The sequence below is a fragment of the Phytophthora cinnamomi genome, assembly GCF_018691715.1.
Source record: "Phytophthora cinnamomi strain GKB4 chromosome Unknown Contig71, whole genome shotgun sequence".
In the NCBI taxonomy this organism is placed as follows: Eukaryota; Oomycota; class Peronosporomycetes; order Peronosporales; family Peronosporaceae; genus Phytophthora; species Phytophthora cinnamomi.
In genome coordinates, this window is record NW_027151004.1 from 195,462 (window position 1) to 214,943 (window position 19,482).

At 56.6% G+C, this 19,482-nt stretch overlaps 9 protein-coding genes across 10 annotated transcripts; 3 read left to right on the forward strand and 6 right to left on the reverse strand.

Moving 5' to 3' along the window:
* Positions 1 to 599: 599 nt before the first annotated feature.
* IUM83_14657 (putative DEAD/DEAH box RNA helicase) lies at positions 600 to 3,191 on the forward strand (the record flags this gene model as incomplete). Its single annotated transcript, XM_067939421.1, has 2 exons — positions 600 to 959; positions 1,023 to 3,191. The coding sequence occupies 2 exons, from the start codon at positions 600 to 602 to the stop codon at positions 3,189 to 3,191; spliced, it is 2,529 nt and encodes an 842-aa protein (XP_067786097.1).
* A 152-nt stretch (positions 3,192 to 3,343) lies between these two features.
* On the reverse strand, positions 3,344 to 4,337 carry IUM83_14658 (eukaryotic porin; the record flags this gene model as incomplete). The annotated part of the gene is made up of 2 exons (XM_067939422.1): positions 3,344 to 3,644; positions 3,727 to 4,337. 2 exons carry the CDS (start codon positions 4,335 to 4,337, stop codon positions 3,344 to 3,346), a joined length of 912 nt encoding a protein of 303 aa, XP_067786100.1.
* Positions 4,338 to 4,551: 214 nt separating this feature from the next.
* Positions 4,552 to 7,452, reverse strand: IUM83_14659 (Zinc finger, SWIM-type; the record flags this gene model as incomplete). Its single annotated transcript, XM_067939423.1, has 3 exons — positions 4,552 to 6,552; positions 6,638 to 7,279; positions 7,339 to 7,452. 3 exons carry the CDS (start codon positions 7,450 to 7,452, stop codon positions 4,552 to 4,554), a joined length of 2,757 nt encoding a protein of 918 aa, XP_067786101.1.
* A 275-nt stretch (positions 7,453 to 7,727) lies between these two features.
* IUM83_14660 (WD40/YVTN repeat-like-containing domain) lies at positions 7,728 to 8,810 on the forward strand (the record flags this gene model as incomplete). The annotated part of the gene is made up of 1 exon (XM_067939424.1): positions 7,728 to 8,810. The coding sequence occupies one exon, from the start codon at positions 7,728 to 7,730 to the stop codon at positions 8,808 to 8,810; it is 1,083 nt and encodes a 360-aa protein (XP_067786007.1).
* Positions 8,811 to 8,941: 131 nt separating this feature from the next.
* Positions 8,942 to 9,685, forward strand: IUM83_14661 (Carbonyl reductase; the record flags this gene model as incomplete). Its single annotated transcript, XM_067939425.1, has 1 exon — positions 8,942 to 9,685. One exon carries the CDS (start codon positions 8,942 to 8,944, stop codon positions 9,683 to 9,685), a length of 744 nt encoding a protein of 247 aa, XP_067786006.1.
* Positions 9,686 to 9,818: 133 nt separating this feature from the next.
* On the reverse strand, positions 9,819 to 12,127 carry IUM83_14662 (Spindle assembly protein; the record flags this gene model as incomplete). Of its 2 annotated transcripts, none has more annotated exons than XM_067939426.1 (9): positions 9,819 to 9,863; positions 9,946 to 10,046; positions 10,128 to 10,194; positions 10,269 to 10,370; positions 10,433 to 10,525; positions 10,607 to 11,014; positions 11,084 to 11,501; positions 11,570 to 11,931; positions 12,008 to 12,127. In XM_067939426.1, the coding sequence occupies 9 exons, from the start codon at positions 12,125 to 12,127 to the stop codon at positions 9,819 to 9,821; spliced, it is 1,716 nt and encodes a 571-aa protein (XP_067786005.1). The 2 variants fall into 2 exon arrangements, with proteins under 2 accessions (XP_067786005.1, XP_067786004.1); XM_067939427.1 differs by having other exon boundaries at positions 9,819 to 9,866.
* Positions 12,128 to 12,410: 283 nt separating this feature from the next.
* On the reverse strand, positions 12,411 to 14,855 carry IUM83_14663 (fibroin heavy chain; the record flags this gene model as incomplete). Its single annotated transcript, XM_067939428.1, has 1 exon — positions 12,411 to 14,855. The coding sequence occupies one exon, from the start codon at positions 14,853 to 14,855 to the stop codon at positions 12,411 to 12,413; it is 2,445 nt and encodes an 814-aa protein (XP_067786003.1).
* Positions 14,856 to 16,031: 1,176 nt separating this feature from the next.
* IUM83_14664 (WASH complex subunit strumpellin) lies at positions 16,032 to 16,349 on the reverse strand (the record flags this gene model as incomplete). The annotated part of the gene is made up of 1 exon (XM_067939429.1): positions 16,032 to 16,349. One exon carries the CDS (start codon positions 16,347 to 16,349, stop codon positions 16,032 to 16,034), a length of 318 nt encoding a protein of 105 aa, XP_067786078.1.
* A 946-nt stretch (positions 16,350 to 17,295) lies between these two features.
* On the reverse strand, positions 17,296 to 18,585 carry IUM83_14665 (putative lipase; the record flags this gene model as incomplete). Its single annotated transcript, XM_067939430.1, has 2 exons — positions 17,296 to 17,706; positions 17,788 to 18,585. The coding sequence occupies 2 exons, from the start codon at positions 18,583 to 18,585 to the stop codon at positions 17,296 to 17,298; spliced, it is 1,209 nt and encodes a 402-aa protein (XP_067786077.1).
* Between the last annotated feature and the right edge of the window lie 897 nt (positions 18,586 to 19,482).

A 19,482-nucleotide genomic window follows, 5' to 3' on the forward strand; every position in this document is an offset into this window, starting at 1 on the left:
CCCCCGCGGCCCTGCCCTCACTGCTTCCCCTGGTCGTCTTGAGGGCTGTGTTCGGTGCCGCAGCGCGGCAGACATCCCTGGCATTCTTCATGCTTCGCACCTTGGTAGCCGACCGGCTTTTCCTCTTCTTGGGTGTCCTTGCGAGCACCGGCGCAGTCAGTGCGCCCAGCAGGACGACGCACTTCCTGGTGCCTGTCTTCCAGATGCGGTCCGTGGCGTGCCCATGGCGCCGACCTTCTCTCGTAGAAAGACTACGAGCACAAAGGCGAGTCGACAACGCGGACTTTCGCGACACTGATCATTAGGGACTGAAGAATCAGCTGTTGCAATTTTGGTGACGTCAAATTACATAATATCAACATGAGCCACATCGATCAAAAGAGGCATGGAGGCTGTTGAAGTAGAGCAATGGCCGGGCAAAGGTGTAGTGCCCTCGGGAAATGTCACGTTATGTTTTAGAAATATGTCAATAGCTGATATATAATTTTCAATGTGAAAATATCGTTGTACGGTTTAGAAATATGTCAATAGCTGACATATGATTTTTCTTCGTGAAAATATCACAATTGTTTGACAAAAAAAATAGTATGCCATCGAAAATGGTCGACCAACGGAAGCGGCGGCGCTCTCGCTCGCGCTCGCGCTCCGCGAGGAAGCGCCCGGCCGTCGAGCTGGACGACGCGCAGCGCAAAGAGGCGGAGCGTGTGGCCGCCATCGCGCGTCGCGCGGAAGAGCGTGCGGCCCAGCGCACAGCCGAGCGCAAGGCGAAGGAAGAAGCAGCAGCCGCCAAGACGAGTCTAAAGCCCAGCGATGCGCCAGCTGCAGGCGACCGCAAGCTGCCGCTAAAAGTTGCAGCGGCCCCCGCGGCAGCGGACGAGGCCCCGGCCAAGCCCACGTTCCGCTCCAAGGCGCAACGCCAGAAGGACGCGCTCGAGAGGCTCGAGAAGAAGCGGCAGGAGGTGAAATGTCACTGTTATTATGGTTTATTAGACTTTTTTTTACTTTTTACGTTATTTTTATAGATGGACAAGCAGCGGAAGGAGGCAGAAGACTCACGTCGCCAGTTTCTGCAGCATCAACGCAGTGAGAGGGACCGAGAGAGAGACCGAGGCTCGAGGGCTAATGGAGACCGTCGGCGGGATGACCGGCCTGCGGTCGGCTCCAGAGATAACAGAGGGGGCTCCAGACGTGGAGAAGCGGACGCTGCTTCTGCGTCGAAGGAGGAGGGGAAGCCGGCGCTGTTGGATCCGAGCGAGGCTAAGGCTCTGCAGGCCCTGAAGGACCAGTACTTGGGCAAGACGGTGAAGAAGAAAAAAGTGGTCAAGGCGAGCGAGAAGTTCTCCAAGATCTTCCAGTTTGACTGGGAGGCGTCGGAGGACACGAGCACGGATCTGAACCCGCTGTACGCGCACCGCATGGACGTGAACTTGCTGTATGGGCGAGGATACCGAGCTGGTGTGGATATGCGTGAGCAGCGCAAGAAAAACTCGTTCTTGGAGGAGCTGAGTCACAAACGACAGAAGGAACAGCAACTTGCGGATGAGACGGATGGTAGCTTGACTAGTGAGCAGGTTGCTGCTAGAAAGCAGGAGCGAGAGCGTGCACTGCGCAACATGCAGGCTCGCGAACGGGACCGCATGCAGGAGATGGCTTCTCGCGAAGCCAAGACGATGGGAACGCACTGGTCGGAGAAGTCGGTGGACGAGATGAAGGAGCGTGACTGGCGTATTTTTCGCGAGGACTTCGACATTACTCTCAAGGGTGGCCGTGCTCCAAATCCGCTTCGCAAGTGGGATGAAGCTGGCAAGTTGCTCCCTGATGCCGTGTTCAAAGCAATTAAAGATATGGGCTTCGAGCGTCCGTCGCCTATTCAGATGCAGGCGATCCCCATTGGTCTGCAGAAGCGCGATATCATTGGTATTGCCGAGACGGGTTCCGGTAAGACTGCGGCCTTCATGATCCCCATCATCGCCTACATTTACTCGCTGCCGCCTGCGATGGTTGCACGCACTGGAGAGCAAGGTCCATTGGCGCTAGTCATGGCGCCCACACGAGAGCTAGCGCTGCAGATTGAACAAGAAGGTATCAAGCTTTGCAAGTACACAAGTGTGGGGCTGCCGGAGAAACTGGGCCCCATCAAAACGCTGTCGGTCGTTGGTGGCCAAAGCATCGAGGACCAGGGATTCCGTTTGCGCGAGGGTGTCGATATCATCATCGGTACTCCTGGCCGACTTATGGATTGTTTGGAGAGCCACTACCTCGTGCTTAACCAGTGTAACTATGTGGTGTTGGATGAGGCCGATCGCATGATTGATATGGGTTTCGAGCCTCAGGTGGTCGCCGTGCTGGAGAACATGGGGTCACTGCTAAAGTCGGAGAATGAAGAGGAGATGGAGCAGCAGCTCACGTTGGCAAACGGCGCTCAGCCAGGAGAAGAGCTGCAACACCGGCTTCGTGTTACTACGATGTTCAGTGCTACGATGCCCGTGGAGGTGGAGCGTCTGGCTAAGACGTTCTTGCGACACCCGTCCATTGTGAAGATTGGCGACGAGGACTCTGGCAAGAACAAGCGTATCGACCAGCGTGTACTGTTCATGAACCCGGGTAAGAAGCGCTCGAAGCTGGTGGAAGTGCTCCGTGACATTCTTAGTGCGCAGTCAGTTCCGGTGCCGCGGTCGCGTAAGGAGAAGGTCGTGGATGGCGCCAAGATCATCGTGTTCGTCAACATCAAGAAGGAATGTGACTCTGTGGCCAAGTTCATTTCAAGCGAAGGTTTCCGCTGCACAATTCTGCACGGTGGCAAGACTCAGGATCAGCGTGAAGAGAGTCTCAAAATGTTTCGTGAGGGCTATGTCGATATGCTCGTAGCAACGGATGTGGCTGGTCGTGGTCTGGATATTCCCGACGTGACCCACGTCGTGAACTTCGACCTGCCATCGAAGATACAGAACTACACGCATCGTATCGGTCGTACCGGCCGTGCCGGCAAGGATGGCGTCGCCATCTCGTTCCTCACGGACGACGACGAAGAGATCATGTACGACCTCAAGCAATACCTCGTGTCTACCGAGATGCCCGTGCCGAGTGAACTCGCCAACCACCCGTCCGCGAAGGCTGCTCCAGGCGCTCGAGACGAGAAGGGCAACATCATCGCGCGCAGCAAGCGCGACACTGTCATCTACGCCAAGTAAGGGCCACACACCGGTAAACACTCGTTGCTTCTGTTTTCATGGTGTTTTATTGTTGTTTAACCTCTCTTGACGTCTCGACGTGCGCATCCTCTTTATATATACTAGTCGTGGTGGGTGTGTCTGACCCGCGTGCTTTGCTCTGCTTCTGTAGCTTAGCTGATCTCTATGGAAACGCCGAGGTGGTGCGAGTCGCTATCGTAGTGCCGCAGGTCCATCTGCGCCGACACGCGCGTCTTGAGGTGCTTGGACGTGCGCCACTCGAAGGCGCCGATGAAGATGCCGTCCGAGCCGATGGAGCTCGACACGGCCTCCGCCTCGCTCAGCGCGTACTTGCCCAGCAGCCTGAGCGAGCGCTTGTCCTTCCTCCTGTCGAACACGAACCTCGAGCTCACCATGAGCTCGGGCGACACCGTCTGCGTCAAGTCCAGCCGCACGAGCCGTCCTCCGTCGTTCCTACAGCAGCACAGGCACCACTGTCAGCACGACGTACTTATCTCCCACTACACTACACTGCAACACTAGTCCGTGCACCTACACTTGCAGCAGGGCCAGCAGATCCTCGTGCGTGTAGCTCGTGGCCACATTGAGCGTGGTGAACCTGCCCAGCCTGTCGCTGTGGTCGAGCCCGACGTCGTAGGCGCCGATGACGCCCAGGGCCACGTCGCCCAGACGGCCGCCCAGCGTGGCCTGCAGCGTGGGGCCGTTGACGGCGTCGATCTTGGCGCCGGCGAAGAAACTCTGGGCCTTGTAGTCGGCGCCGATGCGCGCGAACGAGGCCGGCGCCTTCTCCGTGGCCGACTCCTGCGCCTCCAGCGTGAAGCGCAGCCCCTCGCTGGCCTGCAGGTGCGCCTGCAGCGCCAGGTGGCGCGACGAGCTCACGCGCAGGCTGGAGGTGATGACGGAGTTGAGCTGGCTCTCGCACACGAGCGCCGACTCGACGCTGCGCTTGACGGCGGCCTTGAAGAAGGAGGCCAGCACGCACGTCTGCAGCCCGAGCGCCATGCCGCTGGGCGTGACCGTGTTGATCTCCAGCGCGTGGCGCGAGTGCGTGGCCGGCTCCAGCGGCTCCTTCAGGCGCGCGTGCTCGGCCAGGAAGTCGTCGTACAGGCTGCTGCTGAGCCCCGCGGTGGCGCGGCGGGCCGACATGGCGGGCTGGTATGCGGTCCAGGGAGCGCCGCTGACCGGCAGGCTGCCGCCACCGGACGAGGAGGGGCGGTTCGGGGTCAAGTTTGTACAACGTGCGACACGACTGGATGTAGCCATCGTGTCAAAACTGCAACCTGAAAAATGAATCTAACGTTACGCTGCTCTTGTTGGGGTCACCTTACACCTACGTACACGTGGACGAGATAGCTACTGCTTAGAGCAGGCGGTCGTGGTTGTCTTCGTCGTCGTCGTCGTCGTCTTTCTCGAGGTCGTCGATCACTTCCCACGGCTCGCGGGTGCGTCGACGGGAGTGGGTTGCTTCGTCGTCGCTCGATGGGCCCCGTTCCGGTTCGTCTTCGTTGTTCGCGGGCGCCGCTGTCTTCTCATTGTCCTGGTTATTCGACGGCTCGTCGACAGCAGAGTCTGCTTGAGGTCGCTCTGCGTTGTTGTCTGCGTCGGTTCCGGACTGCGCTGCTTCCGATCCTCGTCTTGACTCGTTCTCCTGCAACCTCTCGCTCTTCTCTTCTTCCTCCGACTCGCCCTGAAGGTCGATCACTTCCGTTGTCGCCCTTACTGCACTGGACCGCCGGAACCGCTGAGCAAGCTGAGCTTGCTGCATGTTTCTTGCTGCCACTGCCGCAGCCATCCGGTCGTTTGGCGGCATGTATACCGTTCCTGCCACTACTGGAGGGCAGCCGCGCGGCGCCAAGGTTCTCGTAGGGTCTGGCTCCACCCAGTTGGGCTTGTGCACTGCAGGACGTGCAAAGCCACCGTTTTGGCTATTGAGCCGGGCCGCAATGCCCGCGTTCAAGTCAAATGGACGCACGTTCATCGTAGTCTCCACGAGCTTGTAAAAGCGCAGCGCTCGGTCAAACTCCTCGGGCTCCATCTCCATCATCCGATGGCCAATGCGCTTCCCCACTTCTTGCGCAGTCACAAACTTCTGCCAGGCTCCTGGTGGTGGCGCCGTCGTGTGGCCGCTCTCATTGCCTAGCCCCACTTCCAATCCAGCACCACCTGAGGACTCGCTAATTCCTGACGAATTGAAGAAGTGGTTTGCTTTTGCTAGCACCCAGCGAGGCTCGATATTTCCCAACGGGATCACGGTGCTGCAGCGAACGATACGGCGGATGTAGAACACGTGCCGACAGGGTAAAAGGTGGTTCACCATAAACGCACACGAACATTGCCATCCACGGTCAACCTCCACGCAAAACTCCTTCGAGGGTTCGTCGCTAAACACATCATTTTTTGACACCGTGGATATGAAGAACGACCCACGACTTGGTTCGCAGAATTGGTATGCCCCTCGCGATATGGCATAGCGGTATTGCGGAAAGATTAAGCTGGCCGCGGCTGGGCTAACCGTGGCCGCCAGCAACCGCATCTCAGCATCGTAGTCCTCGCCGTTATTGCTGCCCACGATATTGTGGTTATTGCTCGGATTGTTCGCTTGGAAATTGAGCTCACGAGTGAAAGCGCGTTCCACCACAGTTTGATAATATCGGATCGCAGCTACTGTCTCGTCCAGCGCCATTTCATCGTTGACAGCAGCAAAAATCGCATTCCACGTTGGAGCAAACGGACCATCGTTTTCAGACATGCTAAAGGTAGTCACGCCTTCGCGAGCGAACGTACTCCAGCGATCACGGCACACATCCCACTTCTTTAGAAAGTAGTGGAAAAAGGGATGTTGCTTCGACCCCAGTACATCCACCATGACGGCGATATTAGCCGCATACACAAGTGAGGTGGGGGCGTAGACGAGCAACTGCGCGATTCCTGTGAGGCGGTCTCTGTGCCACGAAGACAGGTTGTTCCCGTCATCTGCTATATCCTTGTGAAGAGCACGCAGAACGTGGAACTGGGAGTACAGCACGCGAGCAGCAGGAAAGCTCGCACGCAGCTCCTTGAGCTGGTTAGACTCTTCACTCGGTACAATCAAAGCGCGAACACGAGGGTACCGCGGGTTGTAGGCCTTGAACTGATCGAGTGCAACCCGGAGTGTTTCAGATCGGTCGTTTTCCACGATAGCGTGCTGCACATACTGCCACTGACCAATCGTGTCATGCGCCATGAGCGAAAATACTCGGTAGCTTGAATCTGAGGACCTCGAAGTTGGTGAAGGCATGGAATCTACGCGCAGCACTTCAGGGAAGGCCTCAAATACCTGGCGCATGTGCTTCGTCTGCAGCGTAACACTGGACAAGACCTTCTACACTCCCATACACGCCATTCCGATCAAAAGCAACAGTTTGTCAGCAAATGCATCTCTCCACAGAAGTACAGTGGGGACGAACCTCGTTATCCACAAAGATTTTGGCCGCGTTGCCTTCCTGCGAGGCAAACTCGTTCACATACGCCGCGAGGCGCTCCTCCACCGACTTCCCCGCCCCTGGCTGGTTCGAGCGCGAGATCTCCACGCGCTCCAGGAACATCCTCACGTCCGCCATCGTAGGCACGCGCTGCTGCGCATCCGCCGAGTGTCTAGCAGAGGGAGCACCTCCGGGAACCTCATCCGGTCTGGGATATGTGCTCGGGCGGCCAACACGCTGCCTTTTGGCAGCAACACTCGGGTCCTCCCGCTCCGCGGGGGGCGTCGCCGTGGCCGTGACGGCAGCGGACACCAGCCGGGCGTTGCCTCCCACCGGGTGGTTGTGCAGCAGACTCAGCTTGGTGACTCGGATGTGGTACCTGCCGTCGTCCGCGAGCTGCAGCGTGGCGTTCACCCTGGCCTGGCACTCGGACGGCTGCTCGCCGTTCCAGCGCGCGTGGGTCCTCCCGGCGTCCCCGCGCAGCTTGTGCGAGCACTGCAGCATGCGCGTGTAGTCCAGGAAGGACTCGGGCAGCAGGGGGCTGGGCAGCGTGCGGCCGGACTTGGCGATGGACGTCAGCACCTGGTTGCGCGTCTTGACGGACGTGGCGCTGCGTCTGCTGAAGGACTGCAATGGATCAGTTAGTACGGGGCTTGGCTCTGGCCGTCGAGAGAGAGCGCGCGCACCTGGTGCGTGCGCTGCTGGTACTCCTCCATGTAGGCGAAGAACTCGTCCCAGGACGCGAACTCGCGGCGCGCCATGGCGGGCGCCTCCCAGAGCTGCCCCGCCGCCTCCGCCATCGCGTTTGAACCTTTGACATGCAGAGGGGAGTCGTCATTTGAGGACACGTTCGGTGGCGGAACTGTGGCCGCTGTCTCATCACCAAGCGTGCTTACTAATCTTGTGTCTGTAGTACCATAGAACGTATCGTCTATGCGTCGTTGAACCAACCAATCCAGATCATCAAAAGTGCGTGGATCGAAGCCATGACGTCGCGCGGGCTCACCTCACGTCACTTCCGATTCCGATCCTCCGCTCCAAGCAGCCAAGCCAAGAGACGACCAGACCACTGCCGATGCCGACGCTCTACGTAGGCACGTACACGCGCAAGGAGGGCCACGTGGACGGCCACGCCAAGGGCATCAACGCCTACTCGTTCGACGAGGCCACGGGCGAGCTCAAGCTGCTCCAGGTGACGGAGGGCGCGGGCATCAACCCGTCCTACGTCTTCGGCTCCAAGAGCACGCTCTACGCCGTGAACGAGAGCAACGAGCCGTCCCAGCTGCGCCCCGGCGAGGAGACGGGCTTCGTCACCGCCTACAGGATGGGCGAGGGCGGCGAGCTCACGCAGATCAGCCGCCACGAGACCGGCGGCTCGTACACGTGCCACGTGGCGCTCAGCCCCGACGGAGACTTCGTGTCCGTCGCCAACTACGGCGGCGGCAGCCTCTCGCTCTACCCCGTGAACGCGGACGGCTCGCTGGCCCCCGCGTGCGACCACCACCGCTTCGAAGGCGCGAGCCTGGTGATCCCGGACCGCCAGGAGGCCTCGCACATCCACAGCACGGCCTGGACGCCCACGGGCCTCGTAGCGGCCGACCTGGGCACGGACCGCGTGGTGCAGTACAAGCTGGACGCCGCCAACAAGAAGCTCGTGGACGAGGAGTTCATCACCAGCCTGCCCGGCTCGGGCCCGCGCCACTTCGCGCTGTCCCCGGAGCTCGGCGTCGGCTACGTCATTAACGAGCTGGACAACACCGTGAGCGTGCACCCGCTGGACGCCAAGACGGGCAAGCTGGGCGCGGAGGCGCTGCAGAACATCCCGACCATCCCCAAGGACTACTCGGGTCCGACCGCGCTGGCGTCCGACGTCCACATCTCGACGAACGGCAAGTTCGTGTACGCGGCCACGCGCTTCTGCAACAACATCGCCACGTACAAGATCCTGCCGGACACGCGCCTCGAGCTCGTGGAGATCCTCCCCACGCGCGGCGACACGCCCCGCGACATCCTCGTGTACAAGGACTTCTTGCTGGCCGTCAACCAGGACACTAGCAGCCTCGACGTGTACCGCGCCGACGGCGAGACCGGCAAGCTCGCATACACGGGCCACTCCATCGACTGCCCGTCGCCGTCGTCCATGTTCATCGCCCAGTAACCCTCCCTTGTTGACGGCATGTAGCACCGTCACCACCTAAGCCGCGTGGCTCAATATCCATGTAGAGCTCGTTGCCCTCCTCGTCTCGCCGCACGTTAACAGATCCCAGCCCCACATAAACAGACGCGAGCATGGCGGGCGTGGCGCTCGTGACCGGAGGCAGCCGCGGCATCGGCTTCGCCGTGGCGCAGCAGCTCCACCTTCGCGGCTGGCAGGTGGCCATCACCTCGAGGGACTTGACGCGGGCGCAGGAGGCCGCGCAGCAGATCTCGCCGGACGTGCTGCCGCTGGCGTACAGCTGTCCGCGGCGCGGAGAGGGAGACGCTGGCGCCGAAGCTGCGCAGTTGGTGGCTCAGGTATCCAAGCAACTGGGCGCGGGGCCCTCGGCTCTTGTCAATGCCGCGGGCATCTCCAAGGACAGCTTGCTGCTGCGACTCAAGGACGCGGAGCTGGACGAGCTGCTGCTCACGAACCTCGTGGGGCCTGTGCACATGTGCAAGGCCGTGGCCAAGGGGATGATGCAGCGGCGCCAGGGCAGCATCATCAACATCGGCAGTGTGGTGGGCGCTGCTGGCAACGTGGGGCAGGTCGCATACAGCGCCTCCAAGTCGGGGCTGGCGGGCGTCACCAAGTCGCTGGCCAAGGAGTTCGGCAACCGCAACATCCGCGTGAACCTGGTGGAGCCTGGCTTCATCTCCACCGACATGACGGACGCCATGGCTGAGGCTGCGCGTGACAAGGTTCTGGGCAACATCCCGCTGACTCGGTTCGGCAGGGCTGAGGAGGTGGCGCAGCTCGTGGCCTTCTTGGCGGGTGACGAGGCGTCCTACATCACAGGACAGTGCATCCGCATCGACGGGGGGCTGGTGATTTAACTGGCGAGGAAATGGTCATCGCTGAGGCTGAAAAAAAAAAAAACTGCTCTTTGTGCTGTAGCATCGCTGCTGGTGCTGTTTCTGCTGCCATCAAAGGAGGCAATAGAGTTAGGTACTGTAGGTAGTGGCTATGCTAGGAAGCGAAGTGCGTGGGTGCCCTGGACTCCGTCGCGGTCTTCTGCTAAAAGAAAACAGTATGCATGGTCGGACGGAGGTTAGCATGGTGATTTTCGAGGCTGATGTTGTCAGGCTTCGTTAACCTTATCAGACGGACGAAATGCGAGCACAGAGGGATGAGCTGTCGACCTCCGCTGGTGGCCGAGCTGTGCTTCGTTGATCTCTTTGTTTAGCCATGTGATCACTGCAGAATGATCACGCGTAAGAAAGCGCAGTGTTAGATCCTAGCAGCAGGCTTCATCAAATTTGAAGAATTGGAGGGTACCTTGCTGGTTCGATGCCAGAAGTTTGTTGCTGTCTTCTAACTTCTCACTCAGCTCCTTTATCGTGTCCTGTCATGAAAATAAACGATAATGGAAGTCATGACTGCTCACAATGACAGATATATCAAAGCTACTTTGCGAACCTTGAGTTGTAAGATGTGCTCGTCCCGCTTGCGAATATCTTCTTTGGTTGACTTCAACTCCAACAGCGCTTCCTCGCGCTGCAGTTGTTTCTCCTCGACGAACTACACATTAGCACCACGTTAGAGCGCGGTTGTATCGGAAAACTAGCTCTTCGCCATCGCACCTGCTCCTGTTGTTTGATAATTTTCGCCTTCATCTTCATCTTGGATTTCAGCGTACGGTTCTCGTTTTGTATACGTTCGATAATCTCATTTCCCTGTGTAGCAACAAATTCAATGAGTAAGGATCAAACGCAAATGACCCCCTCCCCCCCCCCGTGACGAATCCACCCACTCACCTTGTTGATCTCCGAGATGCTCAATTCCAGCTTCTGCTGCAATCGTGCGTGGTTATCTCGGTACATTTTCAGTGACTCGTCAACCTCCTCATTGTGAAGTTTTGTAGATTCCAGCATTTCCGTGGTCTTCTTGATCACGTCCTCCTTGTCCGCAAGTTGCTGTTGCAATGCGTCAGCACGAACTTGCAAAGCATTGATCTGCTTTTCCTGCTGGAACACCTTCTGATCCAGTTCTTTATTTTGCGTACGCAATTCATCTACTTCACCAGTAAGCACGCTCCTGCCCTGAGTGAGATCCTCCGACTGCGCACGCAGGTGATCAATCTGCATTTCGTGCTGGTACTTCTGCTTGTTCAGATCCCGCACCTGTGCTTCACTCGCCTCGGCAGTCGCCCTCAGCGCTTGAATCTATACATTGTCAAATAAAAAAAACAACGTTAGCTCGAGAGCAGCTTTCGTCACAACAAACACCCGCACCTCTTTCTCGTATCTTTCCACAAGGGCATCGATCTTGGCGTTGAGTTCGTCCTCACGCTCTTTCAGTGCCACCGCCGCAGCCTTACGCTGGTCATCCAGCTCATCCGCAAACTTCATTTTCTCTTGAGAGAGCGTCGACTCCGCTTCGTATCCCAACGCTGACAATTGTTGCTGCAACGTTGCCTCGCTCCTCTGCGTCACCTGCAGCTCTTCGCTCGTCCGCTTCAACGACATCGTCAGTGACCGTCTACTCGCTCCCACCTGCGCCAGCCTCGCCGCGAGATACGCCTTAATCGCCGCATCATCCCCCGGAAAGAATCGTAGCGACAAATGAGTCAGCTGCTTGAACGGATTCGTCTCCACAATGCTAAACACCGACTGCCCGTTGTTATCCGATGTGTTCAGCACCGCCAAATAGCTGCATAAGCAAAAAAACAAGTATCATCAGTCAAAAACTAATAAAACACTGCAGCAGTCTCCTCTTACCTCAACGGCACCGGCCCCGCAGACCTGGTCTTCTGGCTGCCTCGAGCGACCTCATTGGACACTTTCTTGACCGCCGAGGAGTCCTCCTCCGCGGAATCTGCAGCCTCAGTTTCATCCTCCTCTCCCTCCTGTTCCTTCTCTTCCTGTGCCATTTTCTTGCTGTCCTTGAGGCAGCAGTGCAGCAACTCGATGAGGTTGTCCGGGAACGTGGCGAAGTCCACGAGCAGCCGCTGCTGCGCCTTGAGCTCGTGGAACTGCTCCTCCGAGACGCTCCAGAGGTACAGGAAGTACGGGTCCGCGCCGTCGTCGTCCGTGATCTCCACGCGCATCACGCGCTCCTTCTGGTTCTTGGCATTGTTTTGCTGCCCGTGCGTAAAATAACAATAGTGGTTAGTTGGCAGATTCTTTGCGGCTGCTGAGACGGCAGGCAGGACGCACGCGCACGCCTGTGAGCAGGCGGATGGTCAGCGGCAGCAGCTTCTCGTCGCGGTCCGGGTACTGCACCAGCACGTGGAAGCGCCGGTCGAACAGCGGCGCCTCGCGGTCGAACTCCTCCATCGTCAGCGCCAAAAAGCAAAGTTTGAGTTTCGATACAGTGGGAAATTTTCAATTGCAATTTTACCTCGTAAATTACAGTCAATAGACAATACTATAGAACCTCTCAGTATTTACAGTGTGAGACAATGTAAAAATGCAGTTTGTGTTGAAAGCCTGGAGGCACCAGGTACTCCGAGGCAGGGAACGAATCCAATTGGAGTCTAGGCGACGGAGATGATGTAGACTGGAAAGAGAATGTATTTAAAACAGAGAATACTTACACCACCACATCAGACCTTGGCGTCTAGACGTGGGCACGTAGACGGCGACCGGCGTGGGCACTCGCGACAGCGTCCCCATTCGCACTGCGACCAGCAGCAGCGCCGACTTTCGCATTATCGCCGAGGCCAGCTCCCGCGTTCAGACCGGCTGAACCGTGCAGTCCTGCGTTCGCACCGAGGCCAGCGTTCGCACCCACGCCAGCACCAGCGTTCAAGCCGGCACCAGCGTTAAGCCCGGCACCCGCGTTGAGGCCCGCTCCAGCGTTAAGCCCGGCACCCGCGTGCAGTCCGGCGTTGGCGCCAAGACTAGCTCCACCGTGAAGTCCCGCGTTCGCACCGAGGCCAGCGTTCGCACCCAGGCCAGCACCAGCTTTCAAGCCGGCACCAGCGTTGAAACCGGCACCCGCGTTGAGGCCCGCCCCAGCGTTAAGCCCGGCACCCGCGTTGAGGCCCGCTCCAGCGTTAAGCCCGGCACCCGCGTGCAGTCCGGCGTTGGCGCCAAGACCAGCTCCACCGTGAAGTCCCGCGTTCGCACCGAGGCCAGCGTTCGCACCCAGGCCAGCACCAGCGTTCAAGCCGGCACCAGCGTTGAAACCGGCACCCGCATTCAAACCGGCACCCGCGTTGAGGCCCGCTCCAGCGTTAAGCCCGGCACCAGCGTTGAGGCCCGCTCCAGCGTTAAGCCCGGCACCCGCGTGCAGTCCGGCGTTGGCGCCAAGACCAGCTCCACCGTGAAGTCCCGCGTTCGCACCGAGGCCAGCGTTCGCACCCAGGCCAGCACCAGCGTTCAAGCCGGCACCAGCGTTGAAACCGGCACCCGCATTCAAACCGGCACCCGCGTTGAGGCCCGCCCCAGCGTTAAGCCCGGCACCCGCGTGCAGTCCGGCGTTGGCGCCAAGACCAGCTCCACCGTGAAGTCCCGCGTTCGCACCGAGGCCAGCGTTCGCACCCAGGCCAGCACCAGCGTTCAAGCCGGCACCAGCGTTGAAACCGGCACCTGCATTCAAACCGGCACCCGCGTTGAGGCCCGCCCCAGTGTTAAGACCAGCGCCACCATTGATTCCAGCGTTTGCTCCAAGGCCGGCACCTGCATTGAGGCCTGCGTTCGCACCAAAGCCGGCATGGGCTCCACCAACGTTGACATCAAGGCCTACACCTGCAGACAATCCGCCGTTTCCGCCCGCACCATGACCGACGCCTCCATCGACACCAACGCCGAACGATACACTCCCAAGTCTTCCAAGGCCAATGTTCAAGCCTGCGTTCAATCCACCGTTAGCGTGGCCGTCCAACTCTGTGCCGCTATTTAGTCCACCGTCAATCTTGGCACCACCGTTCGCATTGCCATCAGCTTTGGCGTCGCCAGCAAGGCTACCGTCGGCCTCTACGCCACTGTTCACACTTCCATCAAATCTCGCGTTCTTGGCCCCTCCGTTTGCGATCACTTCTCCCTTGGCTCCGCTTATTTCACCTCCAGGAGAAATTCCGTGAAAACCGCCTTCAGCACTGTCGTTCACGGTATCACCTTTGCGTCCAGGGAAACCAGCATCGATTTCGCCACCGGGGGAAACGCCTCCACTTCCCTGTACGCCTCTCTTGCCGCTTGGGGCAGAAGGAACGTCATTGCTGTCGTCAATCTCGGAGCTACTGTGGTCGACGCCATCGTCATCATGCCTGCTACCAGTGGTGGATTCGTACGGGGTATTTGCCTTGCCCACGGTGCTGCTAGCCGAATCAACATCAGTGGACTCGTCGTCATCGCTTGCACTTTCAGGGGAGTCGACGTTTAAGGATCCATTGCTGTTACCAGGAGTGGAAGGGCACGGAGCTTTAGTGCCGTTGTCTGAGCTGTCAGAAGCTTCGTTATCGGAGCTGTCAGAAGCGTCTACGTCCGAGTTTTCACCAATGCCGTCCCCTGGGGGAGGGGTGTCGACGCCGTCGCTTCCGCTGCCAGGAGCGTTGGCGCCAGTGCTTCCGCTGATGCCATCGGTAGGAGCTGGGGTATAGTCGATGGGAGTATTAGCACTGGGTGTTCCGCTACTGCCGTTTGCCGTAGGCGGAACATTGTCGACAGGGACATCAACGCTAGTGTTATCGCTCGTGCCATCCGCCGGAGCAGGGACGTTTTCTACTGGAACATCGACAGCTGTGGTTTCGCTGGCTGGAGCAGGTACGTCCTTGATAGGGACATCCGCAAGAACGGGAACTTTACCGCCCCCATACGCGCCGCCGGACGGGACTGGATCAGCTTGTTGTGTTGCCAAATCGCTCTCAACATCGGTCGGAGTGTTAAACGTAGGCGCGATAGGAACCTCGTTGTTCGTGGAAGGAACTTCTGGAACGGTTGGCGCCGGAGTGGCCGCGTCGTAAATCATCTCGCAATCGGACATGTGCCCGGCATCAGCAGTGAAGTCGGAGAGGGCGGCAGCCACAGCAAAAAGCTTGAAGAAGGTCTTGCAGGAGAGCATTTTGGAGGTGAAGGACGTGTCCACCGAAAAATGTTGGGCTTCTATGACAAGAAGACAACGAACTGGAACACAAAAAGCCGAACGGACGGTGGGGGACTCGAGTGAACGAGTGAGAATTGGTGAATGAGCTTCTAAAGCCACTAGCATCCGCCGAGGACAGAGACTCCTTCCTGTGGCTTTATCCCTCGCACCCTACAACATTCGTTTGGCAACGCAGCGCTGGACAGGACAGACCACATGTGTCTCGACGGGTGATAACGGTGGTAAACACCTTAGTAATGCCTAGCATAGTCTCTACTGCATTGAGGTGTGTCAATACTCTATCTCCGTTAGGGCGATCTGACATCCTACTAATACAGCAGACTATGCCAGTCCATATGACAGACCACATGTGTCTCGACGGGTGATAACGGTGGTAAACACCTTAGTAATGCCTAGCATAGTCTCTACAGCATTAAGATGTGTCAATACTCTATCTCCGTTAGTGCGATCTAACATCCTACTAAAACAGCAAACTAAGCCAGTCCATATGCTCTCAGATATGATCTCACCCTATCATTTTCCTTATGGTGTTATTAATAGATCTTATCTTGTTGATAAGATACAAACGTCAGCTGGAATGGTGTCCTTGTCCACCAACGTAGGCACCACAACTTGTGATCGCCTACATTAATTTTGTGATTCACAACAACTCGACCTGCTCTCTTGGATAGGTACATGAAGCATGATCGAACAGCACACTAAATGCGTGCTGTATGCACCAAGAACACGAAAGTCAAGTGCAGCTGGAGGATGGGAGCTACGGTCCGAACGGGTCCGGGGATCGCAGGCGTACTGACGCATTGACTATCTATCGTCAACACTCCATTCCCAATGCGATATCACACCGCCGTATCGAGATCAATGCGCAATCGTGGAATTGTTGTCGCTCACGAATCCCCGTTTTGTACATGTGAAGGTCTTGCCAACCGCTTCTGTCTATCCCTTCGGTTGGGTTGCGCTGGGGCGACCTTGTGGTATGATCCTTCCAGTAACCTGCACACAAACGCAAGGTCCAATGACGAGCTGTTGTGTATTTGTAGCGTAAGAGGGAAACCATAACTCGGCTCTCTCATAACTTCAAAATGGCGTTATGGAATGGTGGGTACTTTGAACCCCCTAATCGACTAGAACAATCTAGTCTCCGTTCTTCACTTGCTCCACTGAGATGCTTCGGACGACGAAGCTCTCATACGGCGTCGGGTTCCAGCCGGGGTAGAACTTCGCGACCGACGACTTTGCCTCCTCCTCAGTACCACCGACTGCAAGCCCGTCCTCGATCAGCGTGATGTACATCGCCCTGTGCTCAGTGTTGAAGTTCTTTTTGTTCTCTTCGTAGTCGATAAATTCGAGCTCCATTTTCTTTCCGAGCTTCTTCTCCGCCAACGCAGCGATCTCGAGCGGCGACAAGCGGTCTCCTTCAAACGGGATCGTCGCCCACTTCAAGTCCGACATGGAGGGACGTAGCCTGCGAAGCGGCCAACGTGGTCATAGAGAACTAGGTTTTACCAGAGCGCACGATACGCATGGTGCCTTCCGCATATTTGAATTCCAAGTACCTGGGTGCTCCAGCAACTTGCTGGGGTGCCGAAAAATAAATCGGCCTAGCAATTATCCCAATGTGTCTAGTCAATAAATGTATTTTCGACTGTGGCACAAAACTAAATATAATTTATTCGCAAGCGACACTACCTCCAATAACCCATTGGAGTGCACACAAAACACCCTGTTAGAAAAGAAAGTGACACGGGGACAAGGTTACCCCCGCTTACAGTAGCAGCATGATCTATCGGCCACTGTTATCCCAGTAAAATCGTTTTCGATAAATCCGTGATCAATAATACATATATAATGCAATTGTGATCTACCGGGAGAGTGTTGCTTATACATGTGTTTTGTATTTAGAACCAAATTATTTTCCTGTTTCAGGAGACCATCGTCCAATAATACATATTTCCGTACAATAATTTTCCGTCGTACTCTGCTGTGGCTTCCTTCCTGTATCTTGATGGCAAAACTTGCGACGAATTCGTCAAAATTTTCACCTTTGCCGTCGGTTAATGGCACGAAACACGTGAGGTCTTAAAAATGAAAAGTGACCTCTCAAGGGACAAGTTGTCAACCCGAGAATCAGATCTACTTGGCGATGAATTATACTAAGTCAAGGAACAAAAATCTTCCTTTACCGAAAATGTAGGGACCAGAAAATTATACACACTCGGCGGCTACCTTTTTGATCAGGACCGGAAAAATCCATCTAAGCTTATCACTTCACCGGCTTCGAGTAATGAACGACAGTAAAGACGGCAAACTGAACTCAACTTGGTTTCGTCTAACTAATAGTTAGCAACAACACAGCATCACGATCGATTACCTACAGTAGTTCAAACAATCGACTGGCTCAGTAACCCTTGCCTTCGTACTGCTGAATCTGCTGGATGAGGTCGTTGTAGACGTTTTCGTGAGCGTTGTATGCCCACGTGAAGTCGATGTGGCCGAAATCGACGGTCTTGTCGAACACGATGGTGCCGCGAGGCAGGCCAGCTCGAAGCTTGTTGATGTCGGCCTGCGTCGCTAGCGTGTCCCGCGCCCCGCTGTAAAAGCCCGTGCGCGGGTACACCATCTTCTGAATGGGGAAAGCTGGCGGCTGGAAGGAGCCGTACTTGGCCTTGTTGCCGCAGTCGAACTCCGAACACGCGTCGATCCCCGCGCTGGGGTCGCAGTTGCAACCGTAGTCGTACGAGGCGAAGGTGTTGTCCCGGATGCCTTGCGCGTAATGCCCCACGTTCTTGGCAGACGTCCCGGCGGGAGTCTGCGTGACGTACACGTGCACACGTGAGGAGTTGACATTGTCCGAGGGCCCGCCGACCAAGTCGAAGAAGCCGTCACACACCTCATCGGCCCAGGCACAGACAGTGGACCCCAACAGGTTCTGGAGCAGGGGGTTGTTCGGGAGGAATTCCTTCCCCCCGAAAGCCTGGAGCCACGTGTCCATGTACGTCTTGGCCAGCGTGACGAATATCGGGGAGGTAGCGTCTCCGGTCCACGCGACCGGCGTGAGCGCTCCGAAGTAGGACACCGACTTAGCGAGCTCCTGGTCGTGCGTGAAGCCGACGAAAGCTTGGGTGGTGCCTTCCGAGTGCCCGACGTAACTCAGCGTCGATCGACCTGAGACACTCAACGCGCCCTTGATCATGGCTGGAAGATCGTACTTGCCCATGTCCTCCCACGTGAAGTCCCAGAATCTCTCATCGTCAGTGCTGTATTCTTTGTGTTCCTTGGACCACGTGGTGCCTCGGTTGTTGCCGAGCCAGACGTCGTAACCGAGGTCAGCAAGGATGAAAGCCAAGCTCTGGTCGCGGTAGTTGAGGACCCACGTGTACGAGCTGTCGAGAAGTCCGTGTTGCAGGACGACCACGGGCTTGTTGGCGGCAGCGGCGGAGCCTGACTGCGTTTCGTCGTAGCTTTTGGGGATGCGGTGCATGGTGAGGACGTAGCCGTCAGCAGTTGTGATCTTGTGGAGTTCGACTTCGTATCCTCGAGCTTGGATGATTTGCGCGGTGTTCAGACCTGCGTCCGAGTCAACATCCACCAGTATCTCCTCTTTGGCAAGGACGATGGATGCCGAAAGGAAGAGCGCGGAAATGCTGAAGAGCAGGCAGATACTCGTTTGCAGGCGTTTTGAGCGCATACTTGCAACTTGGAGTGGATAGGCGGGAATTGAGCGGAGGAGCGCAATTTGGAGAATGAGGCTACTGAATGGCAGGTTGCTACGAATCGTAACTTACGGTCAACTGCTGTAGGTGTTGACAGGAGTGTCTTATCCTGTTAGTACCACATGGGGAAGTTCAAGCGTGTACCTAAGTTGAGTCGATGACATCTATTGTATGACTGACGTTAGTATGGATATACGCTATATCATATACTACTAGTAGAGAAGTAGGGACTTATCCCGTCCATGTGGCTAAAAGACCAAGTGCGAGGTGAATTTGTTTATCAGGTGATCATAACTTCGCCGCGTGTGCTTATTCGTAAGCTAAAAGGGTTGGTCAAGCTCCGCTTGGCCTTCACGAAAATATTTATGCATCTTGAAACTGGTTTGTCTTGTCACCTAACAACAGAGCTAGATTACTAAGTAATGTGCAACATGTAACTCTCCCCTTTCTATCAATTTTTTAAAGATCACTGTCACGGAAACGTTGCCTTTTAACAGTCATAGCGATAGGCTGAAGTGAGCAAAGGGGCAAGACGAACAAGAGAGCACTGTTCATATGTGGTGTTGAATCAATGATTGCCGGATACACACGGTCCCTGATCGCAGTAGCAGTGAAAAATAATTTAGAGGGAGAGGCCTCTTTTCAGACGACGTGGTTGGAAGAGATATCATCCTGTGATCCGAGCATCTCACCTAGTGAAACGTGCAATTACCCGCTTTACTAGACTCTACCCCTTTCTTGATCCTTTCTTCTGCCAAAAATCGACTCCAACTACAGTATCTGGTAGGTATCGCGTGATGAATTTAACCCGGTGGCCGCATATTTTTTGAAAGCCTAGCCAGTCATCTCACCACGTGACCGCTCATGGTAAT